Source organism: Schistosoma mansoni (genome assembly GCF_000237925.1).
Source record: "Schistosoma mansoni, WGS project CABG00000000 data, supercontig 0173, strain Puerto Rico, whole genome shotgun sequence".
Lineage (NCBI taxonomy): Eukaryota > Metazoa > Platyhelminthes > Trematoda > Strigeidida > Schistosomatidae > Schistosoma > Schistosoma mansoni.
In genome coordinates, this window is record NW_017386059.1 from 211,744 (window position 1) to 230,114 (window position 18,371).

At 36.0% G+C, this 18,371-nt stretch overlaps 2 protein-coding genes across 2 annotated transcripts in view; both read left to right on the plus strand.

Annotated features, from left to right (window-relative positions):
- Window positions 1-5,013: 5,013 nt before the first annotated feature.
- Smp_057630 (hypothetical protein) lies at window positions 5,014-5,656 on the plus strand. The gene has a single exon (XM_018796309.1). The coding sequence runs from the start codon at window positions 5,019-5,021 to the stop codon at window positions 5,406-5,408; it is 390 nt and encodes a 129-aa protein (XP_018646889.1). The 5' UTR covers window positions 5,014-5,018; the 3' UTR covers window positions 5,409-5,656.
- Window positions 5,657-13,544: 7,888 nt separating this feature from the next.
- Smp_153120 (hypothetical protein) overlaps window positions 13,545-18,371 on the plus strand; it is a gene marked incomplete at both ends in the record, with an annotated part of 35,070 nt that continues 30,243 nt past the window's right edge. Inside the window, one exon of the mRNA XM_018796320.1 lies at window positions 13,545-13,613. Within this exon, the coding sequence (XP_018646890.1) occupies window positions 13,545-13,613 (69 nt within the window). The remainder of the gene's footprint in view (window positions 13,614-18,371) is intronic.

Below are 18,371 nucleotides of genomic sequence, written 5' to 3' on the forward strand. Positions count from 1 at the left end.
ATTTATGATTCGTGTACGCAATTAAAATCTAGGATAATTACTTTTGTGGAGTTCAGGTTCATGCACTTTCTATGAGAAGTGGTGACAATATCTAACTCTTCAATGGTATATGTTGGCGAAATTCATACCTGCGATCGCAAAACCACCATTCCTCTAATTTTCAACTACATGACGGCTTTAGTGTCTCTTATGTCCAATCAGAACCAATCTTTGTATCCTTATTATTAATTAACTGCATTACAAACCGACTAGTTGACTATATACCAAGGGTAGAATTTATTCACTTCAGATTGGTGCGATTTGTAAGCAAGAAATGTGCAGGTAAATTACTAATTAAACCTAGATAATAGGTTGTTAAATTCTGAAAGTAATGACGTACAACTTGAAGTGAATTTCACCTACATAATCTGGCGTTGCCAGCTGTCGATAGCTGCTATCAATTTGGATTCAGGTTACCATTCAGATAGGAATAAATCAATTTAAATTAGTATCGTATCCCAGCACTATACGGTCCCCAAATACCCTGGTATGGCCGAGAGTGGGGAGAGTCCGCTCTCCCTCTCGAAATGCTCTGACATGGTCACGCGTATGTAGCCTCTGCCAGGGAAGTCCTACTCACTGCCTTCTCGTTGCACTGCTGTTGTTTACGAAATTGAGAGGACGAAAAGCGGATGTCCGGCACTTTAACCGGGTTGGTGGACACTGCGAGTTGGAAAAATCTGATTCCAAATCAATGGTGCACATGGGCTGCAGTATCCTGAGGGAACAAATGGCGTATGAGTCAATCGTTTGTCACCGGCTACCATGGGACTGCATCTCCTTACGATGCTCCACTGCCTTGTGGGTTAGACCTTTAGGTCAAAGGCTCTGGGTGTGGCCCTCTAAGAAAACCACCTGACCCGGTTCGGGCACCCGGGCAGTATCACAGCGCTAACACAAATCAAATGAGATTTGTGTGGCGCATATGTATTCTGTGCCCCTTTGTACCAATATTTATGTGTCTAAATAAATAAAATACGGTCAGAAGTGTAATATTAAATAAATGTGGCTAGAAGATACTGATCTTCATGACTGCTCAAAGTGTGCTGTCACCATTTAGTTAAGTCATAAGGAAGTTTTGTATCACACGTCACATTAATAGAAAAATCTCGCAACGTAAAGTGGAGGGTAAATATGGATAAGGCAGTAACTACCACCGTTGAAAAGTCGGGAAGCACATTTTCACCCACAGAATATATCTGAATGCATAAAAATTATCATTTTAACCCAGGACACTTCAATGAAAGCTTCGTTATGCAAATTTGTCTCGGTTGTCAATTTGATAGGCTGACCTTTTCTTTATTTCGCATAACATGCTAGCTTGAATAACTTATGTGTGGTCAATATTTACCTGACTACATGAAAGTAGAATTAGGGGACTTTTTGGTGATAACCACAAGTAAGTGAAATAGTTGTGCTATATTTCAACTATTATCTGGGACCCTGTATACATTAGATTTGTTCAAGATTTCATAGTATCAGTCGACATCGACTCAAATAAATGACCCCTGATTTACTAAGAAAATAAGTGTTTTTTGAAAACTCCCAAAGTAGCCAGTTTGATAATCTAGCTTTATTTTCTACACTACATATCTGATTAACTTGAATGAATTTATTTGATATGGTAATAAGTAGTGATTTGCGAAGACTATTCTTCACATAGTGCTGTTTTTAGGGAAGAAAATAATACAAAGCCAAGTACTTTGTGTCAGAGAAATGAAAAGGATTCTTTTCATTCTCCTCACTTCAATTGTTTATTGTATCATTTATTAACTTGGTGATCAGCTTTGATAATATAGGTTGGAGTACTGGGATTAACATTAATTTAATCAGTTAACATCAAACGATCTGTTAAAATTCAAAAGATCCAGTATTTATAGCTTGTAACGGTTGAAACCTTACACTACTAACTTCTTGTTTCGATTATTAGGTTTTCTTAATCTTACGCTCGTGTTACCTGTGATTGATGTAATTTGCTTTCATTTTCAAATGTAAGTGCATTCCATGTGCTTACTGGGTCGTCGGCTCATTTTTCCTCTTGTTCTTTTTTCTTCCAGATAATGTCACTTACTGCTCCTAACACCCTCAACACAAGATGTTTTCAGACTAGACACAAACCTACCAACGGCTGAACGTTACAATATCATCTCGAGGTTACCTAATTTTTCCAAGTTCCAAGAGACATAGATCTAACATAGTCCTCTGTTTATCAGTTTGAGATTCTAATTTGTGCTTGTTGCTTGTCTCTGATTAATCAGGGACCTAAGTACTACTGTCCCTTTGACGTGCAAAGCTAAATTACCATACCCTGAGACCAGATAGATCTGTTGAAAAACCAGTTTAAAGGATTAGGTTTCAAATGAACAAAGTAAAAGATATGAAGTTGGCTAAATATGACTTTCTATCACGTTATAAGGTTCTATCATACTGTAAAAAGATCTATTTTTAGTAGAGATACTTGCAACAGTTACTCAGTCTATATATACCGCCAACATGTCATTCAAAAATATTTTTCAGAATTGAAAGTTAAATCAAGACAGCTATCACCAAAGAGCTGATTCATCATTTTGTTAATGAATTTCTCCATAGCTTTACATTGTCTGAAGTAAGAATCTTAAAAAATACTTTGTGGTAGGTCGTTCATGTAAATTATCAAGTAGTAGCTGTAACTGCTTCAACATTTCTTAGTATATCTGATCACCGGCACTATTGTACAAAATAACTCTCCATGTATTAGATGTAATACATCCCCTTATAATGAATTCTCATTCAAATTGCAGTCTGTATTTCTTGTGTTCAAACGTATTTTAAGCATTCACCCAATGAATATACGGTTGAGTATAAGACTGAAAGGAATCTAGAGGCTGGTGTTTCTATATTGAATCCTTAGATGTTATTCCCAATTATATGTTAAGTTAAATGACATGATTTTGAATGACACCCAGAGTTTTCATATTCAAAATCTCTAATTGTGAGATGTAAGTAATTGGAGGTCAGTGGATAAGTTTAGCCCATTCTGGATAAACATAGTTTACCCAAACCACTTGCAAACATGTTCAAATAAGTTTTCGTCACTATTTATGGATTTTAATTTTTATTTGTTAAACTGCCCCATAGTTCCACGTCTCTTTGTTCAATATCATTTTTAGTAGTGTCTAGAAAAAATGGATCCAGTCCTGACACCAGAAATGATACATATCGGCCCTCGTCATTATAGAAAAAATGCATCAAATCAATGTTTTGTTCAGTCCTTTCCTACGTCTATTAGTCAAATAGAAGAGATTCCAGATGCTGAAGAAGTAGATATAGATGAAAATGATCCAGAAACTATGGAAATACATAGAAAAATTATGGTGGTTGATAATGGATATACTGCTTCAATTAAGGTCTCGCCATTGTTTCACAAGTTCATTGTTGGTGTTCAACACTCAAAAAAGAAACTGTTAGAAGACGAATTCCGTTGTTACATTGATATCCCGAATTCTGGTTCCAATTCTTCAACAATCTCTGTTACTGCGACGTCAAAATTTAACGTTTTAAATGCGTGTCGTCGTATCCTCTGGATAGTGACTGATGCACGTAATCGCTGTCAACCAACTCATTTCATTTGTTTACCAGTTACCTGTTCGACTGTTAAAGATAATTTTCAGGCATTCAGACAGTCTGTTTTACAAGCCGCTAGTGAATGTTCTCATGATTTTATGGGCGTGGATAGTTCTATCTTTCATTCAGTGTCTACGTTACACTTCACTTTGGTAACTCTTGTGTTGGCTGATGAATCTGAAGTTGAAAAGGCGTGTGAAATATTAAAGACTTTCTACAAATCTCAAAGAGGTATTCAGTTGTTTGCATCTGGTCCTCTCAAACTGACTATTAAAGACCTTGAATATATGAATGACGACCCCACTTCTGTACATGTACTCTACGCAAAGGTTAGTGTATTTTGTTTTTTGTACTAGTGAATGTGTTAGCCGGTTACGGCTTCACACTCAATACAAAGTATGAATGCCTTAATTTTCTATCCTACTTCGATTCCTATTATTATATGATAACATGTTTTCATGAAGATATGGAGAGTATGAATGAGACTTGAATAAATTGTCACTAAATTGTTGAATAATCTAATTCGATTGCTTACTGATTAAGGTATTTAGCTTTCGATCATTGAGTTCCTAGATTTGAACTCCTCTACCTACTTGGGATTGATCAGTCAAATGGTGTCATCTGATCTCATACAAAATGTTACCGAAGGCCGAGTATATATATATATATATATATATATATATATATATATATATATATATATAATTTGTTCCTTATTATTCTACTGAATAGTCTGATGTTAAATTTCAGAATATTAGATTTTTGTGTCTCGGCTTGTTCAGCTGGTTTTTGTTACCATTAGGGCATGATATTAGTGACTAGCATGTGAAATATACTCTAATTGCGATACACTTTTACAAACATTCTGTAGAAAAGTTCCTAGAAATTAAATTGGAGTGATTATATGGAAAGAAGTACGAGAATATCAGTCTGTTAACTTCTTAAAAGTCTCAGTTTATTAGTCCGCCTTATTTGATTTTTCTCCAACTAAAAAGTGGCATACCGTATAAAAAAACGATATATAAGATGAATGCTTTGTCATTTTTACCGATTATATGGAAATGAGTTACTCCAGCTAATACATATCTTACCGTATTAGCCAACTTTAGTTAGTCAATCAGTCGAGAAAAACGTGGAGTTCGGGAGCACTATACATTGACTCAGTTTCCACACTTCATTGCAAAATGGAACTAATAAAATGCACTTCATAGTTGACCGATACACATGTACATTGCATAGGACTGATTGATTGATAGTTGATCGTAATTTACTGAATATGTTGACTAATATGATGATTTTGCTTAGACTGACAACTTTTTTTCATCTCTAATGATTATTCCTGTTTTGTCTTTAATCACTTTGCTTTACGTTAGCTGATGGAATCATCGGATTCACAAAGACTACAAACAATTGCCAATGAACTATTCAATCTACTTGCTGAACAAAATCTAACCAGCACTGGGTCTTATCGTCCAGATAATAATGTAAAATTACATATGACTTTACTTAATTCTAAATATCGTCAGGAAAAAAGCAATCGTGATGCTTTATTTCAAGGTTTCTCACCTAATGCTCGTACATCTTTCAGTGTAACCGGAATTTTAAAAATTGCAGGAAATTTTTACTTTACTGAAAATCAGTCTTTTCATCAAATTTGTTTGTGTGATCGTTTGGCGTTTGATTCTTCAACTCAGTTTTATAAATGCTGTTGTAAGCTAGAGTTCACTACTGGTGGTATCCATTGTTCTCACATGATAAAAATGTGAAAAGCTTTAGTTTGAAATATTTCAGTTTAAGTCTTTCGTCTACGTTTTATGCTTTGTGTAATCTGAAAATCTGATTTCCCAGATTATTTTTTGAGTTATTTGATGACAGTTTGATAGCAAGACTATCCCATACTGTGTACAGTTTTATTTTGAATCACTGTTCTCTTTAAATGCACAATCTTTCTACGTTTTCTGTGTAACTGCGATATTCCAGAAAAGTAATTACTCAAATACATAATAGGTTTTCTATTTTTTCAGTTTATCATTTCGCCTACAAACTGCACTACTATTATTATTAATAACAGATTTTGTCTGACTGTAGATGGGCAATATTAACTAGTTATGTCTACAATTATATTGAAAATTGTACTATGTCTGAAATTCGGTTAGAGATATCGGTAGTGAACCTGTCATGTGACGATTAACTTTCTCCAAAATTTAATTCTAAGCTTGAACCGGTCGCTGTACACTATTTAATTTGATAACCATATCACCGTCAGTATAAGATTTTATGCTTATTTCACTCAAACATATTGTTTATTTTATAAACTTAAGTCTACATGACTCAATGATTAGATCAACTCCAGTTATCCTACTCGTAGTTCAGTAACTCAAAATAAAATACTATTGTTAGTTCATTTTAAAAAATTGTCAATAGAGTACAAAAAATTATTTTTTTTCCAAAGTTATTCTTCGATGTTAATTAATCTTAGTATCTTTATTTAAGTATAATTTGATTCTATTTGCTTAACAGCGCACGTGGTTACATTTTTAACTTCCATATAATTTAAGCCATGAAAATTAATATTAGTTAGTATATGGTAGTTGTAAAAATTGTTGAATTTCATAGCATCCATTGATCTCAAATAATCACTGAAAACCAGTTAGCATTAGATATCTGTTCCACTCTACAATCGGACTCCTAAGCTGTGTATGTACACGACAACATCCGAAATCGAGTCCTGAGCTTTCAGGTTTCGCGACGAGCGCTTAACCTCGATGAGGTTGTGGATGAATAATTTTATATTAGAACGAAACATCTATCCAGTACTTTCAGGCTTTCAATGGTTGTTTGAATGAGATCAGTTCACGATGTAATTCCAGCTAACAGATGTACTAGCAACTATTGACTAATCACCTCTTGATTTTTATATTTTGGTATCCCATTAACTTTTCTAATAAATCCAACTCAGTAATAATGTGTATATATTATTAGTCTTAACTAAATTTCTTTTGTTATCTTCCTGTTAATTTCAGCCACAAACGGTTAGTAGAAATCCATTGAATATTAATTTTATTACTGATACACTTTAAGATTTGAAAATACCTTACGATATGCTTGTTCAAAATTGGTTGTTCCGTTAATTTTAATAAAAGATCGCTCCTGTAAAGACAATCGAAATCATTGCACGATTATTGATTTCTATCAATTCCTCTTATAAAGTTTTAGTTATACCTTTGGAAATTTGTGATTTTAGTAATATCCAGTCATTAAATTCAGTTGCAACGAAAAGCATGAAAATAGCACATCATTTCTAGACTTCTCCGAAAATTCCTAAAAATCTATACATTTAGGATTGATATAAATTGGGTGTCAAATCGATCTCGACATTTTTAAACGCAGTACAGATGAAATCTTTCCGAATGTTGTGATAACGTAATCAAACTTATATTGATTGCGATTTGTTATGCTGTGGTTACTCATGAAATGTAATTATCTATTTTAGCTTATGTTTATCTGCAAAATACATTCATATTCAGCCACCCCAACTCACATTATTTTCGGCCGAACAACATGGACTTATGAATCCTTGGTATATCTGTGACTTTATTAAAATTCTGAGTCAAAATAACTTACTACCAACTCTGTATTTATTCTTAATGAATCCAAAAGCGGAAAATAACTTACACCGGGTTTTTCTAAGAACACATACATCATTTAAAGTCTAGCTTTGTATTGTGAATACATAAAATTAAACTGAGACCAATGTGTAATAATAAATTCGTAAAAGTTCAGCGGATATATAGAAACACTAGTCGTTTTATTTAGGTCATCGAATCGTGATACTAAATAAATTTTCCAGATGTTAGAAATCTAATCCTGTTCAGCATATTACCTTGAGAACATCATTATATGTATTTATAATACAAAGAAGTATTCTGTAAATATTAAAGAAAATTGATCAAGATAATATTTTATAATTATTTATCGTGAACATGAACTATTTTAGTAAATTTGCGTTCCGTAGGTCATTATTTTAATGTAAATTAGGTAAGCACAAGAGTGAATTAAAACAGTAGTTTTTTTATCATTTCATAAATAGTTAGAAAACAAATAGTTTCTGTTAACTGAAATTCGTATTGGAAAGGAAATTCTATTCTAACGTAAATTAAATGAACATCTAAGAAATATCGATTACCCATCATTTCAATCAAGGTATTTTCAGAACTTGACTTATTCACTCTGACCATATACTGGATACCATAAATATCTTTGGTACATGTAACCTAAAACAATGGATCGTTTTCAATACAGGCTATTCATACGGATCCAAACTTAATCGTCCGTGTTTATTTTCGATCTCGGTAGCGATTGATTTCCACAATTGACAATTTGACACTATTAAAGATATTTTATTAGTTGTTAAACTTTTCTTATGTTCTCTTTGTTGCCCTCAAATTCCATGGTACGGCCGAGGTTGGGGAGATCCCGCTTTCCCTCGAAATGCTCTCACATGGCCTCGCATATACATTTATTATTTATTTATTTGAACACATAAATATCGGTACAAAGAGGCACCGAATACATATGCGCCACACAAATCTTATTTGATTTGTGTGAGGGCTATGATACTGCCCGGGTGCCCAAACCGAAGCAGGTCGCATATACAACCACTGCCAGAGAAGTCCTACTAACTGCCCTCCCGCGGTCAAGGTGTTGTTATGGTGGCTGGTACTATGTCAACCCACATAGATTATTCTAGTCTCTAGACAGACAAATCTATTCTTCTGAAGCCACATTTTTACCCTGTCACTTATTTGCTAAATAATCCTGACCTTTTTATATGATCGTGTGTGCGTGTATTGCTTACCCTATTCATCATATGTCTGTACCTTACTTTTGTCTGAATATAAATATCGATTAACGCTTGATTAAATGGAGTTGGCTCACATGCCTTCTCCGATCCGTTCCACCTCGTTTCCTTGATTGTCTGCCCAGATCCACGAGTGTATGAAATATACAAAATTCATTCTTGTATTTGACTTATATGATTCCGTTGTTCACTAATGCGATTTAAGTCGATGATTATATACGAAGATGGCAGGGATGTTTATTTCAATAAAAATCATTCACACTATTTAGCCGGAGTTATGTACACGGGAAACACTGAAGTGGTTAGCCCAATGACGGACCTAACATGGCAAACTATGTCGATGGAAAACTTTCTGTACTCCGTTTTTTCGACGAACGAACTCAACGTAGCTCACTCAATCGATAAACAACGCTTTCTTCGACCATATGATTAAATAGGGGAGAGACAATGCCGGGCTCACCATTTTAGTGGTGCCGCGACCTCTCAGGGAGTGGTCGCCTAAGAAAACTACCTTCGTTTTGAGCGCCTAGGTAGCATCCCAGCTCCACTGCAATTCAAATGAGGATTACTACTGGAGAAATTATTCTTGCATCCAGATAAAATCCACTCAATCATTTGACAACATTCGTTTTTATTTCTTCTATACCACACTACATATCTACTCCCTTTTAAACCCATAGTTTTATATTTTTCAACTTATAAGGCAGCTCGTCTATGGTTGGAACCCTGTCCTGTCTAAGTGATCTCAAGTTACTGACTGGTCGAAAGTTGAATGCTACCACCGACTACGAATACTTAACCGGCCTTTCCGAAACCACGTATGCGATTCAAACTGGTCTCTTTCAACGTTCACTGATCAGTGTTGATTGGAGAACAGATAGGGTATACCTTTAGAAAGTCTCAACATCAATGTATGTTGTCTATTGGAGACCAGTACTCGAGACTCTAGTGAACTAATTGAGATTCCCTCTCCATCTGTTACTTCGGAAAACTTGTTTAACGTGCGTTTATCTGGCATCTTCGTGTAGTTTTGCTTGTGCCGCACTCAGCGCTAGAGCCTCGACAGTACAGATCGATTGAATCGCCATTAGCAGTCGATTATGCGCTGTTAGATTAGAAAGTTTCATCAAAGTGCGAAGTAATCGGTATGCGAGACGATATCTTTTCATCATCACCTACACTCCGACAGATTGCGGTCTGTATCTGATCACGGATGAGTTTTACAGTCAGTTAGATGTTCTCTTACAGAAAGTGCGTCCGAAAGATTTTGAGGTGCGAACCAGAGACTTGAATGCCCGAGTCGGTCGTCTAGATACAGAAGAGAGTCGTCTAGGTGATCGATGGGGATTTGTTGCTCTCAGGTTAGTTAACATAACCGTCTACTGCAACTGTACTCAGACTACAACCAGTTTCTGGCTAGCACTAACTACCGGCGCAGTCATCACCGATAAGCTGCCTGGCGTCCTCCCTCTGGATCTCAAACGTGGACTGGGACTGGTTACACCGCGATCAGCTACCGCTGGCGTGATTGAATGCCTATCTTGATTCTGATCGTGCTCTTGTTTGCGTTAAGCTTACCTAACGTATCAGTGGCCAGTAACTCCATCGTCATAAACGGATGAATGTCAGTGAATTGGTTGCAGCTTTTGTTGCAACTAAATATCAAACCGAGATAGGTCCAAAGCTGTCAACTCACCGAAAAGTAGAGACGAGCATTGGTTGCAATCTCACAACGCCATAAAAATGTAAATTTGCTTGTGGCTTCGCGAAAGGTCACGCTTATAAGCACTGGGTTTCTTCGGGCTCCTCACAACTGACTGAAGCTCGTCGGTCTACTCCGGCTGACCACGAGTTTGACTACAAACAAAGACTTCTATGTAATGAAATTGGACAAAGCTTGCGTAAGAACCGAGAAGCCTGGTGATCAGAGCGTGCTAGCGAGTTAGAAACAACAGTGGTTTAAGGTAACTACTGGAAGCTCTTCCGACTGATTCGTGTCACTAGCAGCAAGAAGTTTGATGTAGGTGAAACAACTTGTGAAGATGATGGAAGCCTAGTCAACAACATTTACCGACGTCTTAGACGATGGGTAGAATTTTTAGAGGAACTGGATTTTTTACTGCTACAAACTTGTTCACACTTAATATTCAGCACTGTTACTTATAGAGCTTTTCGAGGGTTTTCTCTTCAGTCACTGTCGTGTAATTGAACACATGTAATTATTGCGATAACTGGTTTTAATCACGTTTATTACGGTTTAGATGAATATTTGTCGCATACTGCTTCCACTTCTCAACGTAAAATATCTCGGTCGCATCAACTGCATTGCTGATAGTGTTCATAGGAGTCATTCCTTCAAGTTCTTTCTTGTATGCTGGAACTAATTATGTAATTACGCAACTAATTATGTAGTGTTTGTATGAACTAACGATTCTTTTGTACTCGATGTTGGTCTGATTTTGAATTCTAAATACAGTACTTCGTTTGTGTTCATCTAGTTCTATTTGGTCTATATCACATAATTTCTGTGATTCCTAGTTTTTACAATAATTCAAATACTTCTAATTACCACATTGGTGTCGCGATAGAACAGTTGTACATACATTCAAGTTTCGATTTGTTTGAAGGTTACATGCAAAGTTTCGAAATTTGGACTATGACTAAGGGGGATGATGAGGATATTAATATTTTAGCTCATTTCCTTATATTTATCGGTAAGGAAGCCTACAGTTTATTAAAGACCTTGGCATTTCCTAGAAAAGCCTATTTCACTTCTGTTAAGTCGGCTTACAGTAAACTCTATCAGAGCCTCCAGAGGCTCATAAAGAGCCCCAACCAATCAGCGATTACTTAGAAGCTATGCTACTAAAATAACGAGATCCTGATTGGCTGTTTAACACACTGCTACTATGGAAACTCAAGGTCTCTTAATTACTATAAAACCCCTGTATTTTCTGTACATAAATGATCCTTGCAGTAAAGTGTTTCTCTCATACTCGTGTCTTCTTACTGGTGTTCAAGTCGCTGAGTAGTTCTAGCCTGGGGTTATCAGAATAGCTTAGGATCTGAATAAAGCGTACAACTAACAGATATAACAACTTCCTTATGCCACGCTCAAGGAACTGCCACTAGACCATGTGAAAATTACGAATTTTGAATACTGTAAAGGTGGAAGATTTCACAAAATGATTTGTCAGGACATCAAGAATTTCGCTACCTTACAACGTACTTAAGTTCATGCAGATAACTATTCATTATGAAGTTGCGATGCAGGTCAAACAAGTTTGTTCTGTGGCGAATTTCCTTCATGTAATTCATGTGAAGTTCGTAATGCCTAATGCTTTAAATGTGGTAAGATTAAACACACACTGGTAGTTTGTACTACCACTGTTCACTTCGCTGCAATCAATGCTAAAGCTTGTAATTCCGTTCCTATTAAGTCGAATGTTTCAAATGAGTGATACTCTAATCAGATCTTTGATATTATTTTACCAGGTATGCGCTGTTCCCATAATTCATGAACTTTAATGAAATTATTTCCAAATATGTGATAGATATGTTAAGTGATGTTATTTTATGAGATGTGGTTTTTGCCAGTGACGCATTTATTTCTACTTAAAGCTTAATTAGATGTGGGGGAAAACCTCCAAGTTAGTCTGAATCTGATTACAGTCTTTACGATGTCACATCACATGTTATCTGTCCTCACAATGGGTTTATCTCTCGTGACATTCCTAATGAATGTGACAAATATGTTCCAAATGAGTCGAATTCCGGTCACATTTCTGATGTTATTGTATCAGATGTTGGGTATTCACACAACCGATGTATGTCGGGTAGAATTCCTGGTTAGTGATATGATGGATCAGAGGGAATAGTAAGTTTTTCCTAATCAGTCAGAGAACCGGTTTGCCCAGATATGAAGTTTGCACAGGCAGAAAATTCAAATGGAATCCAAGATTATCCCAATGGGTATGAGGTAGACGCATATTTTCCATTTGATCATTTGGCAGGCGAATCAAGCCTAGATGAATCTTATGTGTTAATTACACACATCTATGCATAATAATCTGATAACTGGAACAATGGACTTGGGTATTGTAATATGGAAAGCGAAAGGAATATGTATCATATTTTTATGCAAGTCAAATTCACATGATGGATTGCATCAAATTATGCTAGTGTCTATTCCAAAACACTCACATATAATAGTGGAAGTGTGAAATGTGAAAATATAACGCAAGTTGAGAACATCAACATTTTCATAACATCGACACATAAGGACCTTCATTATTTTGTGGGGAAGGATTATGTTGGAAAATCTATGGTTTAAATTCTAGATGTCAGTGATTCCAGTACACAACCGATATGTTGATCACGTACAATTCCAGGACTCGGGTGAATCTGTTCCAATTTCAGTTGTTGATCCTAATGCTAATGAGTATATTCTAGATCCTACAAAGTTTACATCCAATACACACCCGAACAGATATATGATAAGCCTACGAAGGAGACATTCAATCGGTTGCAGAAACTTACGGCCCAATTTAAGCTCTGGTGGTTGTGATGTTTGCATGATCCAATAATTCCTTTGTATTTAATGACTGTCTGATTTCGAATTCTAAAATCAACCAATCGTTTGTGCTGACTTAGTCCTGTTGGATTCAAATTGCGCTGTTTTGGGAGTTCTTGGTTCGTTGAAATACTCCTACTCATCACACTTTTACTGCTTTCTGATAACTGTAAAATTCACTTGCATGTACATATAAGAATATATGAGAAACTTATTTTATCGATATATTTTCCGTATGTTTATTCATTTGTTTTTACCATATATGTGTCGTTTCTTCTGTTGTTGACAGTATCTAAGAATACTTTGTTCCTATTGTTGTTTGTTTCCAATATTTACTACTATATTATTTACATTTATGAATTTGAAACCCACTCTTCAATATCGAGATTGATCTGACTTTTATTCGCTTTTAGTTCCATATGATATCTAACATTGTTTCGAGGGCCCTTACATTGTGATCGGTCGATAATGTATGGATTGCTAAAAGTCTCTGTTCCTTATGGAAAGAAACATTATTTTTCTGATTGTATTGAAGAAGTATTGTTTTACACAGGTGATCGTCCAAACATTTCCAGCCTTCTAAACATCATCATAGTACAATAGTGACTGCGTGTGCTCAAACGCTGTCAGTCCATTTTGTGTTTATTAATCCTTCGGGTACAATATAACCTTTGCATTGTAGGAAGTCGTTTTAGACTGATCAGATTGACACGAAAGGAATCATCTTACTTTGTAGTCCATTCAGCCAAGGGAACGCCATACAGGTAATCGTTATCATATTTTGTTTTTACGTTTGCTATTTCGGTACCATACCTGATGCCACCTTAGTGCGATTATATAGGTCGCTGTATGAGAAGTACCGATCAAATTCTTGTTCCCGATTCTTGGAACCGATCCCGTAACGAGCAGAAATTCCGGACAGGACTGGTTATTTTATGGTGACTTTCATATTCGGCCATAAATCTCCAGAATTCTTGATACTCATCAGGTCGATAGAAATACATTAAATTGAAGAGAAAAGATCTGGTTTCATTACGATGTACAACGTAGTATTCCAGTCTTTTCTCGGAACTGATTGGATGGTGTAGCCTTAAAAATTGCTGTAAAAGGAGTAAGACAATGGTCTTGTCTAGTCTGTGAAATACTCTCAGAACTAGTTAGGATAGATCACAGCCCCACTAGACCTCGATGTTTCAGTCGACCAGCTTCTAGCCTGTTGAGCCAATCGCCTATGTGCATTATCTTAAGTAATAAAAATATATACATACATTCTGAAAAAGATAATTACAGAATTCACGCCAGTTTACAGGGATGACCAATATGATATAATTACTAACATTAGAAGTATAGAACAGACATGTGATATAAGATAATTCTAAGTTTGCTAGTTCAGTACTTGTTTAAGTAGTACATTTATGACATGTATTATAACAATCCAATGCATCAGCAGGGAACTTTCAATTTTTTCTTAAGCGGATTGCCTATTGGTTTATGAACGGTGTTATTTGAGGTTATTTCCTGGACCATGAACGAATTATTGATAATTATCTACAACTAGAGAAAGTAAAATGAAAACAGAGCACGGAACAACAAAACAATGATTGCCAAAATATGTCTGTCAGGTTTACCATTGTTCATGTTAGATATTATTCAAACGAGTTAGAGAAGCTAGTGAAAGTGTTAATGTAAAGTGACAGCAGGTAAGTGGTTAAACATTTAAAGTTCCTTTAATCTCACTTGTGGAGTAAGATACACTTACAGGCTCTAGAGCACTCCATACACTTTCAGAGAAGCAGTATGCATCAATGCAGCGAAAAACAATGGGAGAGATTTTATCGTACGGATAGATTGTGGTAGATTATTCCAGAGTCTAGGAAACTTACAGGTAAAGTAATTTATATAGAGAGATGATTTAGGATATTTTTGTTGTACTTGTGACAAGTAGTTACGTATATCGTAATGAGAAGCTTTTGCATGTTCAATTGCCTGGTTGGATGTAAAGGATAGTTTATTAAGTATTTTGAAGAGAAAGATAAGATTTAGTTTGAGTCTCCTCCTCCATAAAGAGTCGAGACTGAGTTTATTGCATCTACAATTATAAGTCAGGGTACAATCAGTTCCAAGAATATGAAATGTAAGTCGTCTGTACTGACTTCAGCCTACATTTATCCTTTATGCGCGCACTACTAAGAATAGACGTGTAGTATTCAGGGAGTGGTTGAACACAAAATTTGTACATTAAAATACGTGATTCAGTGTTAAAACGTTTTCGAGTTATGTAACCTATAAGACGTTAAAACTTGGAAGTCCGTTTCAATATCTGTTCCGTAAACGACAAGTCGAAGGAGAACCTATGTCCAAAGTCTACTACTGTATGTAACCTAGAAAATACTTCACCATTTTTGGTAAAATCTAAGTTAAATGATGTATCACCGAATTATATCCATCCAGCTCCAGCTGCTATTTTGAACACCACTGTGCTACCTTGTTAAGCTCCATGCTGATGCAATTTTGAATATTGTTGAGCTCATGAGGAGAAGATGAATACACTACTTTAGGATCATTTGTATACAAAAAGGGGTTACCCAAACGAAAACATTCACAAATATCATTGATAAAGACTAAAAGGAGCAAAAGCCCTAAGACATTACCGTGTATTACACATCAAACCAATTAAACAGAGGGTTTTGGACCCCGTAAGTTGCGAGTTTATCTACAAAAGTTCCATCCAAATTTCTTCTATTGATAGAAAAATCTAGAAAAATGAGTTCCATCGGCATGTATTGCTCACATTACTCACCTCAGTCAAATATCCTTCGTCCATTAGTGACATACTCCTGTTGATATGGTGCTCTGGATTCAAATTTCTCTGCGGATTATCCAGGGATAAATCTCTTGTGTACTTAGCATAGAAAATGGACATAGCACTCATAGACCAGAAGTTAAAGATCTGACGAGGAGCAGGTAAGATATTACATAGGACGATTACCATTTTGGTAGTTTTTGTGAAAAGATCGGTGAAACGGAATGCAAGAAAGAACGACTTCTTTTTGTTTTTGTGATTTCAATAAGCACAGAAAATTCAATAGGCCAAAAATTTCGTGGATACGGGATTAACTTTCAAGCTTAAGTCAAAAATCCCAAAATCCTAACACAATTTCGCCGAGATTGGATTTGGTGTTTAACGTGGACGCGATGCCCCTTTGGAAAATATTTTGATGAAAACACATTATATGTGAACGAATGAACTGCTATCAACTTTTATAGATTATGTTCACCAAACAGCCATGCTTGGGATGCATACTGTGAACCAGTATATGTTGTAACTTGTAGATCATTCCTGTAAAAATGGCGTCTACCTGCCCTCGCAGAAATATATTATTATTATTATTATTATTAAACCTCAGTATTTATTTCCCTCAGATTTAACATTGTGTCTCGTGAAATAATTCTGTACTTGGGCAAACCGCAACTCAAGACCAACACGATAGAATTCTGAAAATCGGACTTTCATGGACATAAGAGTGTCTATCTCCACCAGTAACGAATTACATTTGTCCTCAAGTCTTCACCTTAGATTGAGTCTGATGTGTGTCATATGACCATTACATTTATATAATAATAATGTGATAAAATAATGATTCGAACACGAAAATTTTGGGATGGAAAACGATATATATAAACGTATATACGAAATTTATGCCAAAGATAACCAGGCTTACTTTTACAAGGAAATAAAATCGATCGTGTGCCAGCGGGTACCCGTCGTCCTATCGATAGCTAGAAACCAGACTAGTAGTGACCAGGTCTTTATTAAGATCATAAAGCAAAACGGTAGGAGCGCGAGGTCATCTTTTTTAGGCATGCGACGTTTTACAACTTTACTTTCTGGCTTAAGTCTGTTACCCCTCATAAAGGAGCATGGGTCTCCCAACCAGATTCGCACTCGGACTCCAACCTTGGCAATCCGTTCAAGCTACTTTTAATCACTTAATTCTTTAGATGTCTGCTTGCAATTTGTCCACACAATGTGCTCCTTGGTCTCCCTCCTTTCCTTTTCCCTTCAGGATCTTAACATAATGCCTATACAAAATAAGGGAATTGTTAAAGGTCGACTTTGGAACGAATGTTCATCAAGAACCACTTCGAATACTGTAGCCCAGTTTAATTGATACTTTCGCTCTGCGTGATTGTGCAGACATAAGCATACTTATTGAGGTCATTATACTTCCAGTTTTATCAACAAAAGGTGGACTTGCCATACAGGTTATCTGAACCTGCTTCGAGAATAACACCAGTGTGGCTTACAAAAAACCTGGTGCCATTAATTCCCAATATAACAATAATTTCTTACTCCAAGGCATCCATCCTATCCGTTGGTTGTGTCTGGTTAGTGTCAAGCAATTGTGTATATTGTGTACATACGTGTAGTGCCATTGAGCCCTGACTACACAATCCTCAAGGTTGAAGACGAGACAACTGTGGAAACGAACATTCAAGATTTAACGCGGTTAAAGACCCAACGATGAAGAAGACGGCAAGAATGAACTCAATGACTTTAAATTCATTGAATGACATGGCTCAACCTTGAAAGCGTGATCATTCTTGTGTGTTGTGACTTTCACGTTAGATCTTATAGATTAGGTAGTTATATCATGACAAATTTACAATTTTATGATTAGGTCTATTATTATAGCAGCACTAATAACGAAATAGACCATAATTCTACATACATATATACAATATTTAGCATCTCTCTCACGACCTTTTACAAGCCTACTGCTTTCTCTGAGCTTTCTTCTTGTTATTCCGTTGCGGTTCCAGGTATTCGTTTGTGTTCAAGGCGTAGTATCACGTTCATTCGACTGCACTAATTCCAGTGGATTTGGTAGTTATTAATGTGTTTATGTATATAGTAATGTGTCTGAAGGCGTCCATCTCGGAGCGGTAGGGTTTCTGGAGTCACCAGTCATCACATTATTAAATACAGGGTATTATCAGCTGTTTAGGTAACAAATTCAAATGATTTGTGTCAACTTGAACGTGGATGGTGTCACCTTTCAGTTGACTTCAAATTCGCACATTGTGGTTTATATTGAGCCTGTAGACCATCAACATTGATAATCTATGTCGAATTATACGGGAACGGTGTAACGAACAAGCTAACTCCGAAGTCACACCTCGCGATCAGCACCTTACGTGGATTGCCCCATGTACGTATCAAGGGACCATGGACCAAGACTGTACAACACAAAGGACGTTATTACAGGAATATATTAGTTAAAGTAGATACAA

Bases quoted from the DNA above. Each gene is read 5' to 3' on its own strand.
- Smp_057630 (XM_018796309.1), top strand. From the start codon at position 5,019: ATGGAATCATCGGATTCACAAAGACTACAAACAATTGCCAATGAACTA.